General features: G+C 34.9%; 1 protein-coding gene across 3 annotated transcripts; it reads right to left on the bottom strand.

Annotated features, from left to right (window-relative positions):
• Positions 1–3,459: 3,459 nt before the first annotated feature.
• LOC144555256 (ketose-bisphosphate aldolase class-II family protein) lies at positions 3,460–17,571 on the bottom strand. Of its 3 annotated transcripts, XM_078303534.1 has the most exons (42): positions 17,406–17,570; positions 16,217–16,292; positions 16,041–16,106; positions 15,857–15,937; positions 15,648–15,721; positions 15,506–15,560; positions 15,311–15,359; positions 14,752–14,889; positions 14,572–14,653; positions 14,208–14,286; positions 13,854–13,900; positions 13,138–13,332; positions 12,488–12,563; positions 11,984–12,064; positions 11,774–11,854; positions 11,574–11,650; positions 11,416–11,470; positions 11,282–11,330; positions 10,608–10,745; positions 9,953–10,034; positions 9,776–9,854; positions 9,560–9,606; positions 9,264–9,475; positions 8,700–8,787; positions 8,487–8,606; positions 8,283–8,401; positions 8,112–8,184; positions 7,893–8,012; positions 7,617–7,685; positions 7,364–7,534; positions 6,989–7,036; positions 6,771–6,912; positions 6,577–6,674; positions 5,897–6,041; positions 5,683–5,768; positions 5,162–5,272; positions 4,996–5,070; positions 4,842–4,907; positions 4,571–4,759; positions 4,299–4,409; positions 4,144–4,224; positions 3,460–4,062 (listed from the first exon to the last, which is right to left on the bottom strand). In XM_078303534.1, exons 1-42 carry the CDS (start codon positions 17,508–17,510, stop codon positions 3,883–3,885), a joined length of 4,116 nt encoding a protein of 1,371 aa, XP_078159660.1. In that variant the 5' UTR covers positions 17,511–17,570; the 3' UTR covers positions 3,460–3,882. The 3 variants fall into 3 exon arrangements, with proteins under 3 accessions (XP_078159660.1, XP_078159661.1, XP_078159662.1); XM_078303535.1 differs by lacking the exon at positions 7,617–7,685 and having other exon boundaries at positions 17,406–17,571; XM_078303536.1 differs by lacking the exons at positions 15,311–15,359; positions 15,506–15,560; positions 15,648–15,721; ... (2 more) ...; positions 16,217–16,292; positions 17,406–17,570 and having other exon boundaries at positions 14,762–14,866.
• Positions 17,572–18,406: the final 835 nt, after the last annotated feature.

The following is an 18,406-nucleotide window of genomic DNA, read 5'->3' as shown; positions in this document are numbered from 1 at the left end:
TGTATCTGAATTATTGATTTCGGTTCAAAACTCTCTTCTAGTAAATATAAAAATTATTGTGTTATTTCTATTTCTAAAAATTATTAAACAATTATTATTAAATCAAACGAATCAATCAAAGTTTTGTGTTTTTTTAGTTTTGTCGGAGGCCGCAGGAGCATTTGGTGGCCCCTCTTTTTTGGAGCCGTAACTTGGCTTGGCGGTCTAGGTGGTTTTGAAAATCTCTCAAAATCAGAGTGTTTCGATTTTTTTTTTTTTTTTCTAATTATGGTATAAATAAAAATTTCGGAGAAATAAGTCTAGCTCTAAAAAACCTTGTAGCCTTGGCTCGTTTGAGATCAATTCGAAAAAAGAAGATGCTCTCTCTCGATTCTTCATTACTTCTTTTTTGCCATCATGAGAAAAATGAAATTAGTAAAAGCAGAAAATGAATTTTTTTTCGAGGTGTGATTTATGCGCTGTTCAAGTCAATAAAAATCTGCAATCTATTTGTACTTCACAGCAAAAACAAACTAGCTCGAATCGGAATGAAATCTGTTCAGGGACCTGAAATTCCAAATCCAACCATCAAAATTTTTTTATACACGAATCTCAAAGCAGACATTTTTTTATGAACAAATCTCAAAACATATAAATGGTTGAATTCAGAATTTCAGGCTCCCTGAAATCCCTGAGAATTCCCACAGATTTGTTTCCGCTCGAATCGGGCTCGAAATAAACTCAGCTCGTTTTGACATCAGTCTAAGTTCAACTTTCTCAAATTCGACTCGCCTGCCTAGCTCGCAAGCTTACAAGCTGGTTTGTTGGATCTGATTGAATCTTATTTTAAGAAGAAAATAAATTTTATAAACTTTTTGGATTGAATTAAACCGAGCTAGACAGTATAAAATGCACACAAATTAATGCCTAACAGAGCTAGCTCAGTCCCAGCTTGAACTCGTTAATTTTGAACTGAACTAGTGACGAACTAGCTTATTAACAGCTCAGTCCAGTAACAAGCGAGCTGTTAGTGAACGAGTTAGATGTGAGTCACAATCGAATCACAAGCTACTAGCTTTTTTGCCACCCCTGCTCGCCTATGCTCATTTACAGTAACAATGAAAGAAGTACATAAATAAAGATATAGAAAAGGTCACAAGACGGATGTGGAATTAAATCGCTGATTAGCTGGTTTGACTCGTAATCCCTGGTTCGTTCCCAATGCAGTTTATCGAGAAAATTGGGAGGATGAAGGCGACTCGACCCCATTTAGATTTAGGGGATCAATCACTGGACCGACAGTTGGGTGTATAGGCACTTAGGTAGAACTCGTATGCTCTGCATTAACTCATAAAGGAATATTTCGAGTTAATGTATCTGAATTGTCTAATTAGTTTTAAAATTTGTACAAATTAGATCCTCGTTAATAATAAAGACCCTCTAGATTCAACTCAAAAAATACTCTTTTGAGTTGATGCAGACGATGCAAACTCACTTAGAGCATCTACATCTGTGAAACTCTTGGAGTTTCTAAATAACTGTTAACTAATTTTTAGAAATTTTGTCTCTGAAAGTTTCTAAACCCCCACATCCTTGAAACTAAAATTAGAGTTTCTTAATTGTCACGTCAGCAAATAAATTACAAGAAAAAAGAATTTCAGCGAATTATTTGACCACGTCAGAGTTTATAAACGGTTTCTTATTAAGAAACTTTGGAACAAAGTTGCTAAATAAGAAACTCATCTGCATTCCTGAAACTGATTTAGAAACTGCCACATCAGATTATAAATTCAAAGAGTTTCAGGGATGTAGATGCTCTTAGGTAGGGGTAATGATTTTACATAGCAGTTTTAGCTTCACGCAGCGTGCGGGCTGCAAATGTGTATATGATTAGTGCGCTGCTTAAAGCTAAAACTGCTCTGTTAATATTTAACCCTTAGGCAGGCCAGCGGCGCCGATCATTTTCCGAGACACGAGCGGACAGGAATTTTTAGTCCCACGCGTTATTTCAAATTTCATATTGAATACAAGCATGATACGGCTTTTAAATTTGAGAAAGATTTCCTTAGAACAAGTTCTTAGTGTATAATATTATATTTATATTTTAAATTTGATATTTAAAGTTAAATTTAATTTATTAACTTTATTTATTTTCACAAGAGATTTGTTTATTTAAATTTATAATTTCGAAGCTCATTTTATATTTATATGAAGAGATAAAAAAATCAATTATTCTCAAATCAATCATCATAGTCAACTCAAGAATCAATCATTAATTTAGTAACATAGACAATGATATATGTATAGGAGATCGCAAGTTCAAAACCTGAATAGAAGAATTTCTTATAGATATTAAATAGTTAGGTGTTTGACTCCTCATCTTTGCTAAAAAAAAATCATCATAGTCAACTAGATTCGTTTATTTATTTTTTCATCTTATGACACAATGAACTCTAGAAGTTATGAATTTTAAGTGCATGCATCCGTTGTACAAATTACAAGATCGACAGTTTTGATTTAACATTGAGATTTTAAATTTTAAAATATAAGCAGAAGAAAAAAATAGTGACATACTATAAGACTAAAAAATTATAATTTTGAAACTATCACATTTGGAGCAAAAGCACTCCAACAAACAAAACCCGCCATTAATTGAGCGGAATAGTAACTAAACAATTCAATACTGTTGCACTGTATGTTGACAACTAAAAAAGAAAGAGAGCAAAGAGAGCGAGAAAGAGAAGGCAACAGTGATTCTTGATAGCCACTGCCAAGCTTTCAAAAGATAAGAGAAAGAAATATTGTGTGATCAATTGAAAATGGAACTCTCTGTTTTTCCTTTTTCTTTTTTAGAAGCTTGACAGTGGCTGTCAAGATTTTGATATTAGAAGTCTAATCTCTATCAATGAATCAGACGAGTGCAAGGCAGTCTGAAGAAAGATACAAAGACTGCAGGTAGTCTAAATTTAATCACTGTATACATCTTTTTCTCCAATGGTGCCAAACAGGTTCATTAATACCACCACATCTTACGTGTAAAGTAACCCTGTGGATAGGTGGTGCACAACTGCACATCACCGAATCATTGGAAAACTCCAGTGCCAAGGATTTACATGTCACTTCATGTTCTTATCATGAACATAATTCAACTTTTTGCGCTTGTTTGCAGTTCTAAAGTTGATTGGTTTGGTGTCGTATAGTGGTGGCAAAAAAAAAAAAAGTTTTATAGATAACCAATTTTTTTGGAAAGAAATACTGTTAGCAGAGTTGATTGGTTTGTAATATAAGTGAATTAATTTTGTCATCAATCAATCTTTTGATTGAAGTTAAGACCAAGTTTTGAGTACAAAACAAATGTAATTAACTTTTACTGAACAAAGTTCAGAAAAGTGCAAAAGGGAATTTTCGAAAGTACTGCTTCGGTGCATCCAAAAGATGAAAGTGTTATACAAAACGACATACGAAATTTTTCATACAACATTAGTACATTACAAATGTTCTTTTTTTATTAACCAAAATGTTCTGATAACATATTTCTAGAGACGCCAAAGAAAAGGGGATTAACTTGTTTTTTTCTTCTTTGCATCTAACCTACTGGTGAATGATGAGCACCTTATTACAAACCAAATCTTATTTATTCATTCATTATTCGATTATTTTCATTTATTTTTCTAAGTAAATAAAAAATGCAGCTTCTAGATTAGAGCGCGAAGGCTTTCTGCTGATGTCGCAAGGACCCGAAAAACCCATAAAAGAACCCAGAAAAAGAAATAATGTAATACGGTACCAGTATGTACCAACATCTATGAACCAGAATCCAAAAAGAAAAAAGAAAGAGGAAAAAGTAAAATAAGGAAAAAAAAAAAAAAGGAAAATGGAGAAAATCGCAGTGCCACACCTTGCTTATGCTTTGCCGGCTGATCCAAAGAGGTGCATTTTCTCTGAAATAATGACTTTCATAGCCTCCTTTGCAGAAGCCATCACTTGAACCAAATCCTTTTGCGGCTTCTTCAGAGATTCCAGATAAGCACTTCTAACCTCAGTATTCACATTAAATTTTCTCACACCCAAGTTTATGCATTCCTGGCAAGATATACAAATTATAAATTGAATAATTCCAAATACTAAATTACAAACTCAGCTTTTGTAAAGAGAGAAGTGCACCTCTACAAGATCCCGAGAAAGACCAGAGGCTCCATGGAGAACCAAGCTGACTCCTTTTTTCATGGTCAACTGACGAAGCTCCTGTCAAACAGTAACTAGATATAAGAAAAGTGAAGACTCAAACAAGTATCCTTAGAAAATTCAAATTTCTGGACCTTTAACAAATCAAGCCTGAGATTTGGTCCGCCAAGTGGGTATTTCCCATGAACATTTCCAATACACACAGCTAGGGCATCGATATTCGTCTCATCCATGAATTTTGAGGCCTTCATGACATAATAAATAGTGATGTTAAACAATCAGAATCATAATCAACCAATTTAGTGCTGGTAAAAGCAGAATATGACAAAAATTTGCAATTTTTGCACCCCTAGTTATGCAACCATAGAATTCCAGAATGCCAAGCAAATATAGAAAGATAAACAACCTGAGCTACATCAGTTAACTTCGCTTCGTACTCTTCAACTGTTAACCCATCTTCAGTTCCGGACAGGCGGCCTAGCTCGGCCTCAACCAGTATTCCTTTCTCATGAGCCAAAGACGATATGAACTTAGTGAATGATATGTTCTCATCTAATGGGAGGTATGACCCATCTGCCATGACTGAATCAAAACCCTGCAAAAAGTTACAACAATGGGTTAGGTCTATAATGTGAAACCGTGTACAGGCATCCTGAAAAAATGATTTCAGTACTCACCAGCTCAAGAGCATCAAGCAGGTCTGATTTTGAGTTGCCGTGGTCATAATGCACCGTAATTGGCACCTGACGTGGCAAAAATGACAATAACATGAGCATTATTACGTCACTGACATTGCCATAATAAATATTAGCATTATGAATAGACGCTTACTCGGGCCCGATCAGCAGCAGCAAGGCAGCATGAAATCAAGGGGAGACCTCCCTCTTTCAATGAACCAGGGTGAATCTACACAGGTAAGTATTTATCTAAATTTAGCAGTGCAAATAAAATTTAGAGTTGATGAAATATTATTATAGTTCTCGTGACTTGAGTCTACCTGTAAGATGGCAGGGCTGTTTGCAGTCTCGGCTGCTGAAATGACAGCCTCAACACCCTCCATGTTATACACATTGAAAGCACCAATTGCATACCCACCCTTCTCCGCATTCTTTCAAAATAATAAAAACCGTTTTAAGTAATTGTTAAAAATAAAATGAAGAGCAACATCACTTACCTCCCTATAATTTGTCAAGATAACAAACAGAACCTTGCAAAATGATGAACATTCCATATATCCCAGCCAAACATAAATAATATCGTATGTATCCTTCACTTCCCATATTCATTAAATGCCCAATGTACCTCTCCTTGCTCACCTCATAACCATATAAACAGGAGGGAGGAAAGACTAATTGGGCACTTTCAAAGAAATTAAGAAAGCATGTTTACATGTGATGTTTTACATGTTTAGGGAGTTATATCAGTTATTTCTCATTTTGCAGTGGTGCGTGTAGTACTTTATTTTAACACACATAAAAATGTTCATACAATAAATTAACTGAAGCCACCCAATCTTACATCAAGAAGCTCCTTTGTTGAACATCTGGGAGGCTGTGCCCAGGTTTTGGCCACTTTAGCTAGAGCCTCATTATCACCAACATTACCTGTTATTAAAGTTGACTATCATTAGTCAAATGGCTAACTTGCCGAAAATAATGAATAAAAAAATAATAATGACTAATAATTACCTGGTAAAACAATAAAAAAAGAGATAAATATGACTGATAATTACCCGGGAAAACAATATAAGGAACACTGGGATGTTTACTTTCCGGTCCAAGCTGCCAGAGAGGCACGCCAGGTAGAGCCTGACCTATTACAGTGGCACATTTTGCATTTAGTGCTTTTGTGGCGAGATCGGATGATGTAATTCCTCCCTGCGTATTAAACTACTATAAGGAATTTATTTGTACAAAGCTAAGACCTTTGTGTGTCTGGCAGTATATAATACCCCCAAAAGCACAATTAAGACCTTTAATAAGTCTCAGTTTATCTCAAATTTGTCTCCGTTAACACATGCAGCAAGACTTGATTTAACCCAATTTGTGTCAACTAGGACTCAGCAATGCAACTGCGCATCAACCCAACCCAAATTGGTATCAATCAGCCATTGATTGTGCAATAAGTCAGTTGCAGCTCTATGTGCCCAAATTTGCCTCAACATCCAGGTTAACCTGGATTTTGCCTCAACTAGCATCAATCAGGGACCAAATTTGCCTCAGCAAATCCTCAATGTGTAATTACATATCAATATGAACCTAAATTTGACAAAATTATCACAACCCACCTTGAATTGCATAACTACATAAAAAAAGTAACTAACAAAGATACTGTAAACCAGGAAAAATCTGGAAATATGCCTCCTTTTTTCCTTCATTCCCCTTTCAGTTCTTATTTCAGATTGTTATTTACCTTAGCAATGATATAACGAGGCCGGGCATCAATTCTTCTGATTATGTCTACTAGTGCAGAGCTGACTTTGTAATTTATCTCTAAACTTTCTTCAGGAGCTGAAAAGAGAAGAGAAAAGAGAATGCTAGATAAAAAATTTAAATAACATGAAATAAATTTGAAATGTGTGATATTCCGGAAATTGCAAAACCAACATTTTCCGGTAATGAGCTTCCTGCTCGTGATTATAAGAGTGTCTTTGAATGCTCTAATGGATGCACTGGCCATCTCAGAAGCACAGTAGATCTCTTCCTCTCTTTCTTCTAGTGACTTCATTGAGACATTATCCACAGATATCTGCATATATGCATGAAATAAAAAAGAATCAGAAATTATCAAATAAGGTGTGGTGCAGATCGTGAAAGAAATTTACCTCTATTATTTTCAGATTGGCACTGAATTGTGACAGGAGCTCTTCAACCTAACAATAAGTTCAAAAATTAAGACATTTTGCTTCTTTGACAAAGGAGTGGTAAATAAAATAAACAAATTTAATCTACATTTCCAGGCCATTTCAGATATCTTGTAATATTTAGATCTTTCTTAATTTTTTTGTCACAAAGTAAATACATATATTACCTTACTAGTGCATTACTAATGCACGCAGCATCTTATTAATAGTTTTCAAAATTTTATTTTTCTTTAGTTGTGCTTGTTTGGGGTTCTCTTCAGCTAATAGTTAACATATATCCATGGGCCCAATTGATAACCAATAATAGGAAAATAAAGAGAAAATAACAGATGGAACCTGTTTTGTAGTTTTTGGAACATAAGAGCCTACAACTATAAGGCCTCCACAAGAATCTCTTTTAATTCCAAGGTCTTTCGGTTGCAATGGAGGTTTCGGTATGATACCAATTCTTGCACTGACGAAGCTTGCAGCAGTTCGGCAGAGAAACCGCTTCCCTTTCCTTTCAGCCTATGGAGATAACAAGTTAAAACTAGTAAAATATATCATATTTTTGAAAAAGAAAGGTACAAGATTTGCAGAGGTCTAGTACCTTTATCATTCCAGCAGCAAATACAGACATGTCTCTGTCACTTGCCGCATTAACAATGCAAACTGATCCCTGCAAGGTTTGTTCATTTAACATGAAATCTTAACATAGTTAAAACTTGAAAAAAGGGGCCAATTTCATGGGCTGTGTATTATGCAGATTGTCAAGAAATTGCTTCTGCCATTGAAATAATATAAATGCCATACATTCCCCAGAAAAAGGAAATATTGGGTGCAACTTTCAAAAACAAAAAACAAACAAATGAGGCAACATGTATACCTTTTTTAAATTGCAGAGGTGCTTACAAACTGAATCAGGCCCTTCTTTACGCAAATGATCAATTGATATAGATGAAACGCTGCTTGCCAGCACACGCCCCTTGGTTTTCTCTTCAACCCACTAGTCATCCATGATATGAATTTTTTCCATTATTAATAAGCTAGAAGTTCCTTTACTCATGGAGATGAAATGATGTATATAAATAATTGGAAGAGATACCTCCTTGAGATTAGAAGATTTATATCCAAATGATGCATCCTTGGCAAATTCAGTTTCACCAGCCGGGATCAATCTTAAAAAAAGAAAATAGTTATGTTTTGTCATTGTTTCAAGGCCTACTGTACTAACCAGTACTAAGAAGCCATGTGAAGAGTACGTGGCAGTACATACCTATCCGAGTCGGCAACATAATGGATATCATGAATTGTGTATCTCCCTCCTTGAAGGAAGAATGGACATATGATCCATGCATCCATCTCTCCTAATACTGAAACAGCTGCATCAGCTTCCTAAAAAATGAAGTCATTATTCTAGGAAGTAAAAGAAAACATATATAATAGAAGGATGGATTTTAAAGGGGTGAAAATCTCTTACCTCAGGAAAATGACCACGAAGGGTTGAATCACCTCGTAAAACCACAGTGTAACTAGTTCCTGCCACTTGCTTTGCTGCAGCTTCCAAATTTTTACAGATTTCTTTTGTCAGAGACACAGCCTGCATATTTCAGATGATTTAGCAAAAAAGACTCCATATAAAAGTAACCAGAAAGTGTATTATTGTTATTATTTGGTCAACTATAGCTAGTACCTTATCAGAACTCAATGCCCTTGAGTTTGTCAAAATGAAAAAACAGGTAGGTTTCTTCCCAAATTGCTCGACCAGAGTCTCGGTACTCCTATAATTAGAAAATATAACTTTGTAAAAACCATTGTATATATTTTTTTTAACTAGAGGCTAATGCATTTAAGACATGTAGATAGTAAAAGGGGCCCTACACAATTTTGAGCTGAAAATGAGAAAGAGAAGAATTTAGTATTTTACAATGCCCATATGTACTGATATAGGATTGATCATCAACACAACTGTGCCTATATACTGATACAGCTGTGATCAGAATTGCACCTACTTTTGTCTCCAGTTTGAAAGTAAGACCCAATTTAAGGGTCCACTCTGCAAATACCCAAAGTAAACACAGTTCATGCCAGCCTCTACCCTCAAATCGCAATAAGGGACAAATGAAGCACAAAAGTGGAAAAAGAAGAAAGATAAAAAAAGGTGGCCAAACTGGTACATACAACCAGGTAGAGCACCATATTCTTTCATGTACACTATGTTTCACTCAAAAGGGGGGGGGGGGGGAGTTGGAGTTACCATTCAGTCAGAACTTGTATGTCATGAACGGTCTGCGTCCCAGTTGGGTCATCATCCAACACAACTAATACCTTTGAATTTAGATTTCCGATAATATCTTGATTTTCCATTGGATTCTCCCCAAACTCAGAGGGAAGAGAATTTAGTACATCTGTTTTGCTCAGGATAGCATGCTTCCCTTCAACTTTGACCCCAGTCAATGTCTCATAAACCTGAATATGAACTTATATTGAGAAATAGAAATGTAAAATTAAACCTTTCAAAATGTTAAAGATGCAGAAATTAAGTTCTTAAACCTTAACTACAGCAGAATCATCATATCGACCCCAACCGGAGGCAGAACCTATTATCAATATGACATAATTAATGAAAATCCAATATATCCAATGGTTGACATAAGCTTAAACAAGGATCTATATATTCACAGGACCGAAAAGATGGAAAAAAGAAAAGAAAGAATGGCAATGAGGTAGTACCATGCTTGTCTGATGGATGCAATTAAACAACAGTACCTGAGATAAACAGTTGATGAGCAATGCTAGAAACATGCACCGGTATTTTCACCTTGGAGCTTTCATTACAAACAATTCCCTGAAAGCCAAAGTTAAAATCAAGTTTTGTGAAGTAATCCTATCTATCCTTGGAAGTTCAAACAAATATTCAAAGTTAAGAGACATAATTATACATACAAGATCTTTGACAAAGATGTCTATAGCAGAATAGGGCTTGTAATCACTCTCTAGCATGTGTGGCACCCGGTTACCAAACATCCTGATAAATTGGTTCATTAATCAATGTACAGAACCTATACATCAGTAATGCAAAATCAATAAATTCTGATTGGGCATTCATTCTGAATTATGCCATATTTCTGAAGGTTTTAGCAGGGACTTATAGACAGAGAATTGAAAGGAGGAACTTCACGGATAGTAGTCAAGTCTAGTACAGATACTGATCGACTGAATCCAGTGTCCAATGATCTACTCTGTAGAGTGAGCATCTTAAATGCCCCACTAAAGCATGCAAAACATCATTTTTTTTTTTACTTCCCCAGTAACATCTCAAAATACCCAAATTATGATTCTTTTCTGCCTCATTATGCTGAAATAAATAGTGTCAAAGGAGAGTAACAAGAGTGTCCTTTAATGTGAAGAGGAAAGTGAGGGTACAGAAAACCCATCTAATGTAATGAAAGGGTATAACACTTTCTAACATATACTGGTTATAAAATTATGCATGGCACTGATCCTTTTTTGTAGGGTTACACTTGGTACTCAAAAACATTGCAAAGTAAGAATCAAATTACCCTTTTCAAAATAGTGGACAAGAAAAAAGAGAATATACCATGAATAGCCTCTCGAATGTTGAAGAATTTCAAACAACTTTCTTGTCCCAATACCTAATCGAGCTCCGAATGCAATTGCCTCAGCAGAGGATGCAATGTGGACCCCAGCAAGCAACTGGTTCACCATCTTCACAGAACTGGTTTCACAAAAAAAAAAAAAAAATATATAAGAATAGAAAGACAACATGAATTTTTGGTACTAGAGTGCATTTCACTTGAATTTGTGGATCAGAGATTACAAAAGTAACCCATGTTGTCCTTGTTTTAAGAAACATCCTTTATTTTTGCATTTTCAAAAAGTGAGGAGAAGAATAATCTAACAATGTAGTCATTTGTCTCTAAGTTAACTTCCCTACTGATAGTCCCTTCCATTATCTTTGCACAAAACCAATGTTTATTTTAATTTTTATTCACATTTAAGCTATGTGCAGCGGAAATGAGGCAAAGAATAAGCGAGAAAGAAGAGAGAACAGTGTTTTTTGACCCTACTATTGTAATATGGTTAGGGATTTGATTGGGTTTAGGGAACTAGGGCTGAGTGACCACTTTTCGGACACCCAGTCAGTAGTATGTTGTTTGACCATAAATTAAGGGAATTTTCACAAATGCTCAATTCGTAGGTGTTTTTGTTTTCACAATTCCCAAGTAAAATATGAGTTCTGTGTCTTTTTACCTAGCCGCTCCACATCCGCCTTTTATGATGTAAAGCTTCTCGCTTAATGCTGTAGTTCATGTAAGTTATTAATTATATACAATCCATGGTATAAAACTAATTATTTAAAAAGAAGGAAAAACATAATTCATTACCTGAGAGAACATAGCCACAGCTCTGAAGTGCTTCATTTGTGCCTGAAGCCATTATCTATTTAAAGGATGACAAATTTTCGATAATAAAACATCAATTCCATTCAATTATTTTACTCTCAGAAAAATGTTTTTTTAACAAATTAGAGCAAAATTCATACTGTCAGGGTTCCATCAGCTGCCCTTATGACACCACCAGATACCGGCGCATCGATTAATTTCAAATCCTTACTTCCATCTGCATTAATTTATACAAGTTCAGGGGTCAAATTAAAACATTGAAACATGCAAATAGGTAAAGCTTTACAGATTAAACCTTTAAATGGAAATGCAGAAACAAATACACAAAGGGATGGCTCACCTTTTAACCTTTGTTCAAGAAGGGTTACATACCCAGGAGAGACAGTAGAACAAAGGATTATTGATGTACCAACTGGAACGGCTGTTGACATAACAAAACAAGTGGGAAATCATTTAAAAAAAAATAGAAAATAGGGAGCTTCTCTTATGAGAGAAATAGAACAACAAAGGATAAAAGAAGATTAAAGAATTTGATATGTCATTTTGTTACTTGATAGTGCACCAGTGTCCCCATATAGAACACTTTCAGCTTGTGCCTCAGTTGCAACCATTATTAAGAGCACTTGCACTTCTGCAAACAACAGTATTTTATGTAAAAGATAAGTTATGTTGACAACAAACTAATTAGAACACTGCAGCAACTAATCAAATAATTATCTAAGTTAGAAAATATCTTTGCAGTTCGATGGGTTCCGTATCAAATTTGATCCAATTTGAAAGCTACTTGATCATCCATCGAGCGGTTTGAAAATTTTAACTGTTCAGTTTTATCAGCATTTCATCGACGACCGAACAATTCCGAAATTGCATCAAATTGGGTACACAACCTATCTAAGCTATAGCTATTAATCAGTTGAGATAATTTTTAACCTATCTATCAAATTGCATCAGTTGAGATTCTTTTATTTTCTTGGTGCAGTAGGGGTGATTTTGGAGCAGAGCAGTAGATCAATGAAAACTTGAATATGACTTCAAAGTTTAAACTGCAAGATACCTTGGGATATTTCCTGAGGAGAAGTCCCAATTAAACCACCTAATTCAGCAAATTTCACTAATGTCGGCTTATACACCTATAATACCAAAAAAGAATGTATATTTTTCTTAGAAAAAATTTACAATAAAGGAATACACACAGAAATGAGCTTAAAGTGTACCAAAAAATGCTTGTGAAATCTATTGTATTTTGGGTAAACTCAAACATGTTTTAGGTCAAATTGTACAAAGATGCTGCAAGCCTGCAAACCTAAACTTGAGGCTCTTTTGCTATCACGTCATACAAGAAAGGCTTTTTAGAAATATTTGTACAAAACAATAACTCAAATACTGATGGAAAATTTGTACATTTGAAGGCCACGTCAAAAATTATAATGTAAAGCAACGGCTACTATACCTTGCTTCACAGGTAGCAGGTAACTTAAATAACCAGCATCTAGCAGTTACCAATCATTACATTACAACAACAACAACAAAGCCTTTAGTCCCAAATAAGTCGGGTAAGGCTAGAAATTAAACCCAAGTGAGGGTTTCATTTCCATAAAGAGGCTGTATTTTACAATAGCTCGCTACGCCTATCACAACCCTCCTCCTTTTTTCTGGCTTGGGACACCGGTCATTAGAAATATAAGTAATAAAATCCGATCTTACATCATATGCAATAACAGAGAAGCCTGATTTTAGCAAATGTGAAGCCATGCCAAAGCCCATGGCACCGAGCCCGATAAATCCAATTTTCTGAACACCCTTAGCTGTTGCAGTAAGCTCTTGGGCCAACTCACTAGGATCATATGAGGGCTGATTCATTGCATCTCTGATGTTCATGCCATATATTTGCTCATAAGCCTGCAAATTATATTCCTCAGTTTGTAATGAATATTACAAAGTAAAATGGCCAATAATAACAGAAGCATTAAATTTCTAAAGCTAAGGCGTATTTGTCTATATTTGATTGTTTCTCAATAATTTGGCTCTACCAATCTTGTGGCTTGGAAATATAGGCTACTTCAAGGAAAGAAATATGGCTAAAAAAAAAACTGAAGTTTACGAAATTATTGTTTTCTCAGCTTTCGCAAAAATTATTTTCTTCAGAAGGCTTTGAACAATTTCTAGAAAGTTATGCTAACACAGAGGTTTCCAAATGTATCCTTGAAATTATATTTTGCAAAATTTATTGTGATTGCCATTGCAAAATCTTCCTTTTAAAAAAATATTTACAAAAAAGTTTTGCAAAGCCATTTGAATTACCAATTCTTTTGGCAGACGAGCAATAGTTTGAAATATTTTTAAAAAAGAGGCTAAGTATGAAAGTGACACAACAAGCTCTTAAAGATGTCACTGTTGTTCTCAGAACTTAAAAAATCTACCTTTGTTGGTGAGGGAGAGAGTTCACCGCCAACCTTCATGGAACAACCTGAACAAAGAAAAATAATAGTGTTGAAATTCCCAATTTGCATATCATCTCCACTGACCAATGGATTTTGTACAAACAATCACCATATCAACCAGCAGTGGTTATGGTACTAGAGTTTGTCATACAGAATGTAACTGGTGCAAAACTAACTAGAAGTCTAAAAAGGCCTGACCTGTACAATTTGAAAAAGTTATTTGTCTAATAGGGTGCACTGTTAAGCATTAAAGCCAATTTGTACCACAGTACAAATTGCATACGAAATGAAACTTATCCATGGTACGTGGCATTATTATCTACTTTTAACTACCGTTTATTAATTGCTGGTATGCCACTGCAAGAAGAGGAAGAGGAAATTTGACAGCCTTTGCCCCATCCATCACTGAGTTCTGCCAATAGAACAAGTAATTAAGTATGAAAAAAAGGCAAAGAAAAAAAAAAAAAAAAAACAACACTAACTAATAATCTCAGATGTATTCTTCTTTCATTCAAAACAGTGGGAGGAAAGAAAAATCTTTGCCTATTTGGTATATTACTTTATTGTATGTCAACTGAGTGCAATAACGGATCATCTAAAAATCAAGAAAAAGAAAAAAAATTCTAGTATATATAGACTAATTAATAAGACATTATATATGATAATCAGCAATCATAACCGAGTTTCAAACCCTCACCACATCTTTCAGCAAGGAATTCATATAATCTATTAGCAGAGAATCATCAGCGAGAAGTTTCGGGACCATCTCCACAAATACCCTGAAAATTATTACAAACAAAGCCAGCTCAAAAAGCAGTTTCAGAAAAAAAAAAAAAAAAAAATTTGGTGAAAAAAGATTAAAAAATAATGGTGTCACCTAGAACTACCAGCAGCATTGGAGATGATGTCATAGAGAATTGATGGGTGTAGACCAGCTCTTGCACCGAGAAAAGTTGCTTCAACAGATGCCACCAAGTGAATGCACTCCAGTAAATCATTAACCAACTTAATTTTACTGTTAGAAAATGAGGAAACAAAATTTAGAAAAGAAGTAGATATATCAGAAATAAATGTGGTTTTTGCAAATGAAACCCAGGATTTAACCATACTTGTATAACGGTCAACTTGGTCGGCAAGTACATACCTTCTTCTCTCAACCGATGAATAAGCTTTCATAATAAATTATCCAAACCACTTCTCAACACATCTTCGGCAGAATTTAAAACAACTTTTACTGGTTTTATTTAATATCATTTGAATTTGAGGGAAATACCTTATTTGAACCATAGAAACATGGTCAGCATCAAAAAGTTTGTACATTTTTTTTATCACATAGAAGTATCAGTTTGGTGTTATCTCAAGTAAACAATGCTAACAGCAAATATCAGACTAATAGGGACAAGAATAAACATTCTTAGTGCATAAATAATATGTACCTTCCAATCCCAACTTCATTCTCGAAGTAATACACTTTGTCGGTTAAAGCTTCTCGGGAGAAGAATAAAAATTCATTAAATTATTAATTTCAAGTTAACAGCAATAAAAGTATGATAAAAGCATACAAAAGTTATTTTTCCAACTTTTCTTTTCATAAGAAAGATGGCCTGTGGCAATTGAAATTTTCATTCTACCTGATAAAAATTGTTCACCCCTCTCCAACGCATGCTTCTTTCCAGATGCAACAACCTGAGATTACCAACAATGGGAAGGTAACATAACATATATTCTTTAAATGTAATACACAATTAATACAAGGTTCCAATAATTGCTCACAATAATATCTCGGTCCAATGCTTCAGCATATCCTTCAAAGATATATGCATCAAGAAGAGTTACATCCTCCATCTCTGAATGGGAAAGTAAACATCAGAAATAATACAGCAAAAGTAGTACCAATCTTCTTTTAATGATAGTATTTGTAAATGATTTTTGGCTTGACCTCCAACCTTTACTAAAAAAAAAAGTATTTGTAAATGATTTACCTGAAACCTTCTTTTCAATATTCTGCAAATGACTAGGCGATAGCTGGGATCCAATAATTACAGTAGTGCCCTTTCCCAAACCTGTGTGTAAGGTCAGAGAAGGAGGTACATCCACTTTAAGCGAGAAGCAAATGTGGAATACTTGTTTCAAAATAGGATAATTAAAAAAACTCTATTTTTGTACCTCCTATTGTACTTGATATATCGGCAATATCATCACCAACATTTGCAAGTATTGCAACAGTAGCATCTACAACAAAATAAAATGAGATACACAACTCGGATGAGAAAACAGTTCACACAACACAGCACCTTTAGGTCGCAATTAATGCTGGTATAGACCGTCTAGTACTGAGTTACCTCTTGTTGCCTCTACTGGGGTTTGACATCTTGCCCCGCCTAAATTGCAAAAATCATTTACATAAGAACTATCTTCCTGCATCAAAAATAAAATAAAAACCCAATGTTATTAGTTTAATCCTTGCATGCCTGCCCGTCCTAAATAGCTAAACCAAAAAGAACAGATATATGTTTAGCTTATTTGCTACTGTGACCAACACTTATTTATTTCAACTGACACGTGACATGCCTGGGTTATTTGCAAAACACACACCAGAGTTTGTCATAGTGTTCTAGTAAATTGATCATAATGTGTTCATACTAACTTATAACTCAACATCTGATTTCCTCGGTTGATTTTAGTTGAAGTTGGACAACTGGAACAAATGCTCATTAAGCGTAGGTGCAATGTCGCAGATCTTTATCGAATATCTCACTAGTTGCTGGTATTAGTAAAAAGAACATGAGAATGTTGGGTATTATGCAAAGGAAATAATAAAAATAAAATACAGGGTGTAATTTGCAAAATAAGATATCTATTCCCAGGGGCGGAGCCAGGATTTTCATCAGGGAGGCAAAAAAATATCGAATCAGGGTTAAATAGCTTATCGGATTTAAACCCATTAACTAATTGAGTACTCGATAAAAAAAAAATAATGCTTTGACTTATCATTTCCAATGCTCTGACTTGTAATTTCTAATGTTTTAACTTAAAATTCTAATTACCAATCATAATTCAAGAAATTTATTTTGATTTTAACACTAAATTTAACCCGAATTACAAATCAAACATTCAAAGGGGGCAAAAAAAAATTTCAGAGAGGGGCAAAGTTGATCGATCCCGATAGATCACCACTAAAACTCGAAATCCAGGCTGGGTCCGCCCCTGTCTATTCCTAGCATTAGTTGCGAACTTGCAATACATGAGAATGTTGAGCATTAAAGCTTCGTACTTATCCATGTACAACAGGAACCGATTGCTCCTGCCTACGGGCTTATGAATGACAAAAAAAAAAAAAAGGTACCGATTGCTCCTAATAACTTGAACTGGTAGGTCAGATATGTAGCCCTTGAATTAACTGAAGGTCCCCAACAAACTTTTGTTTTCGTAATTTACAAAGAAGACAGTTAAACCAACTGCTTAAGATGAACTAAACTAGAGTGTAGACGAAGTGGTAATAAAAACGAAGCTGAGAAGAGAGAGAGAGACCTGATACGCTTGTACATGATAGCCTGATCGGATCAATGAAGAAGCGAGGCGGAGGCCGAGCTTGTCAAGACCGACGAATCCCACCACTGTTTTTTGATTCGGCATCTTTGCTGATTAGTTCCTTTCTCTTTCTTTCTTTTGAACAGCTACAAAAATGAGTGTAATAGTTTCTAGTCAAGTAATAAGCGCGACGATTGGTAAGATTGGATCAGAATAGTAGTTTATTGAAATAGAATAAAGATCTTGTTCACCTACGAGTTGTCCCCTAACAGTTTTTGTGTTCCAACTTGTCCTAACTAACAAAATTAGTTATTAATGATATCTTAACTAACAAAATTAGTTATTAATGATATCTCGACGAAGAGAGCGTGGTGCATTATCGAGATCCGACGAGGAGAGAGTGGTACACCGTCGAGATTCGGCCGGGAGAGCGTGGTGCATCATTGGAGGGGGTTCATACTAGCTCAACAAAGGTTGTCAAAGTAGAACATATGAATACTTTATTAGTTAGATATGAATACTTCATTTGTTAGATTTGCATACTTCATGTTAGATATGAATACTTCTTGGAAGAGGTGGGGTGAGAGAGATGAATCTGACTTTGAATTTTGAATTGTATAAATTATTTCGAACATGTATGAATACTTTGTAATCATCAATATGAATACTTCTTTAGTTATATATGAATACTTCATTGTTTAGATATGAATACTATATATATATTCGCTGTAGTGGTCTCCAATCTTGGTAATCCAGGCTGTCACAAGACGCCAGCGGTCCTCCTGGTCGTTACTGGTTCCCAAGATTAATGTCTCTCTCCAGTTTTGACTATTATAGATAATAAGTATGAATATTATAAATTCATAGGTATGAATACTATATGTTTTGACTATTAATAAAATCGCGTTAACCTTGCTCTTTGGTGGCAATTAGCACGTGTGCGTAAGTTAGTGGTCCTCTATTGTACCTTTTTTTGTCTTTTAGCGCGGAGGACAGATAGA

Source organism: Carex rostrata, chromosome 6 (assembly GCF_964058835.1).
Source record: "Carex rostrata chromosome 6, lpCarRost1.2, whole genome shotgun sequence".
NCBI classification, from domain to species: domain Eukaryota; kingdom Viridiplantae; phylum Streptophyta; class Magnoliopsida; order Poales; family Cyperaceae; genus Carex; species Carex rostrata.
The sequence above is the reverse complement of the archived record's forward strand: the minus strand, read 5'-3'. Positions and strand labels throughout refer to the sequence as shown.

Excerpts from the sequence above, each read along its gene's own strand:
- LOC144555256 (XM_078303534.1), bottom strand. The coding sequence starts at position 17,510 with ATGCCGAATCAAAAAACAGTGGTGGGATTCGTCGGTCTTGACAAGCTC. Across the intron at positions 10,746-11,281 it reads GGCGGATGTGGAGCGGCTAG|TTCTGTGAAGATGGTGAACC; the intron begins GTAAAAAGACAC and ends TTGTGAAACCAG. Across the intron at positions 7,535-7,616 it reads TTGCTGCTGGAATGATAAAG|GCTGAAAGGAAAGGGAAGCG; the intron begins GTACTAGACCTC and ends TTATCTCCATAG.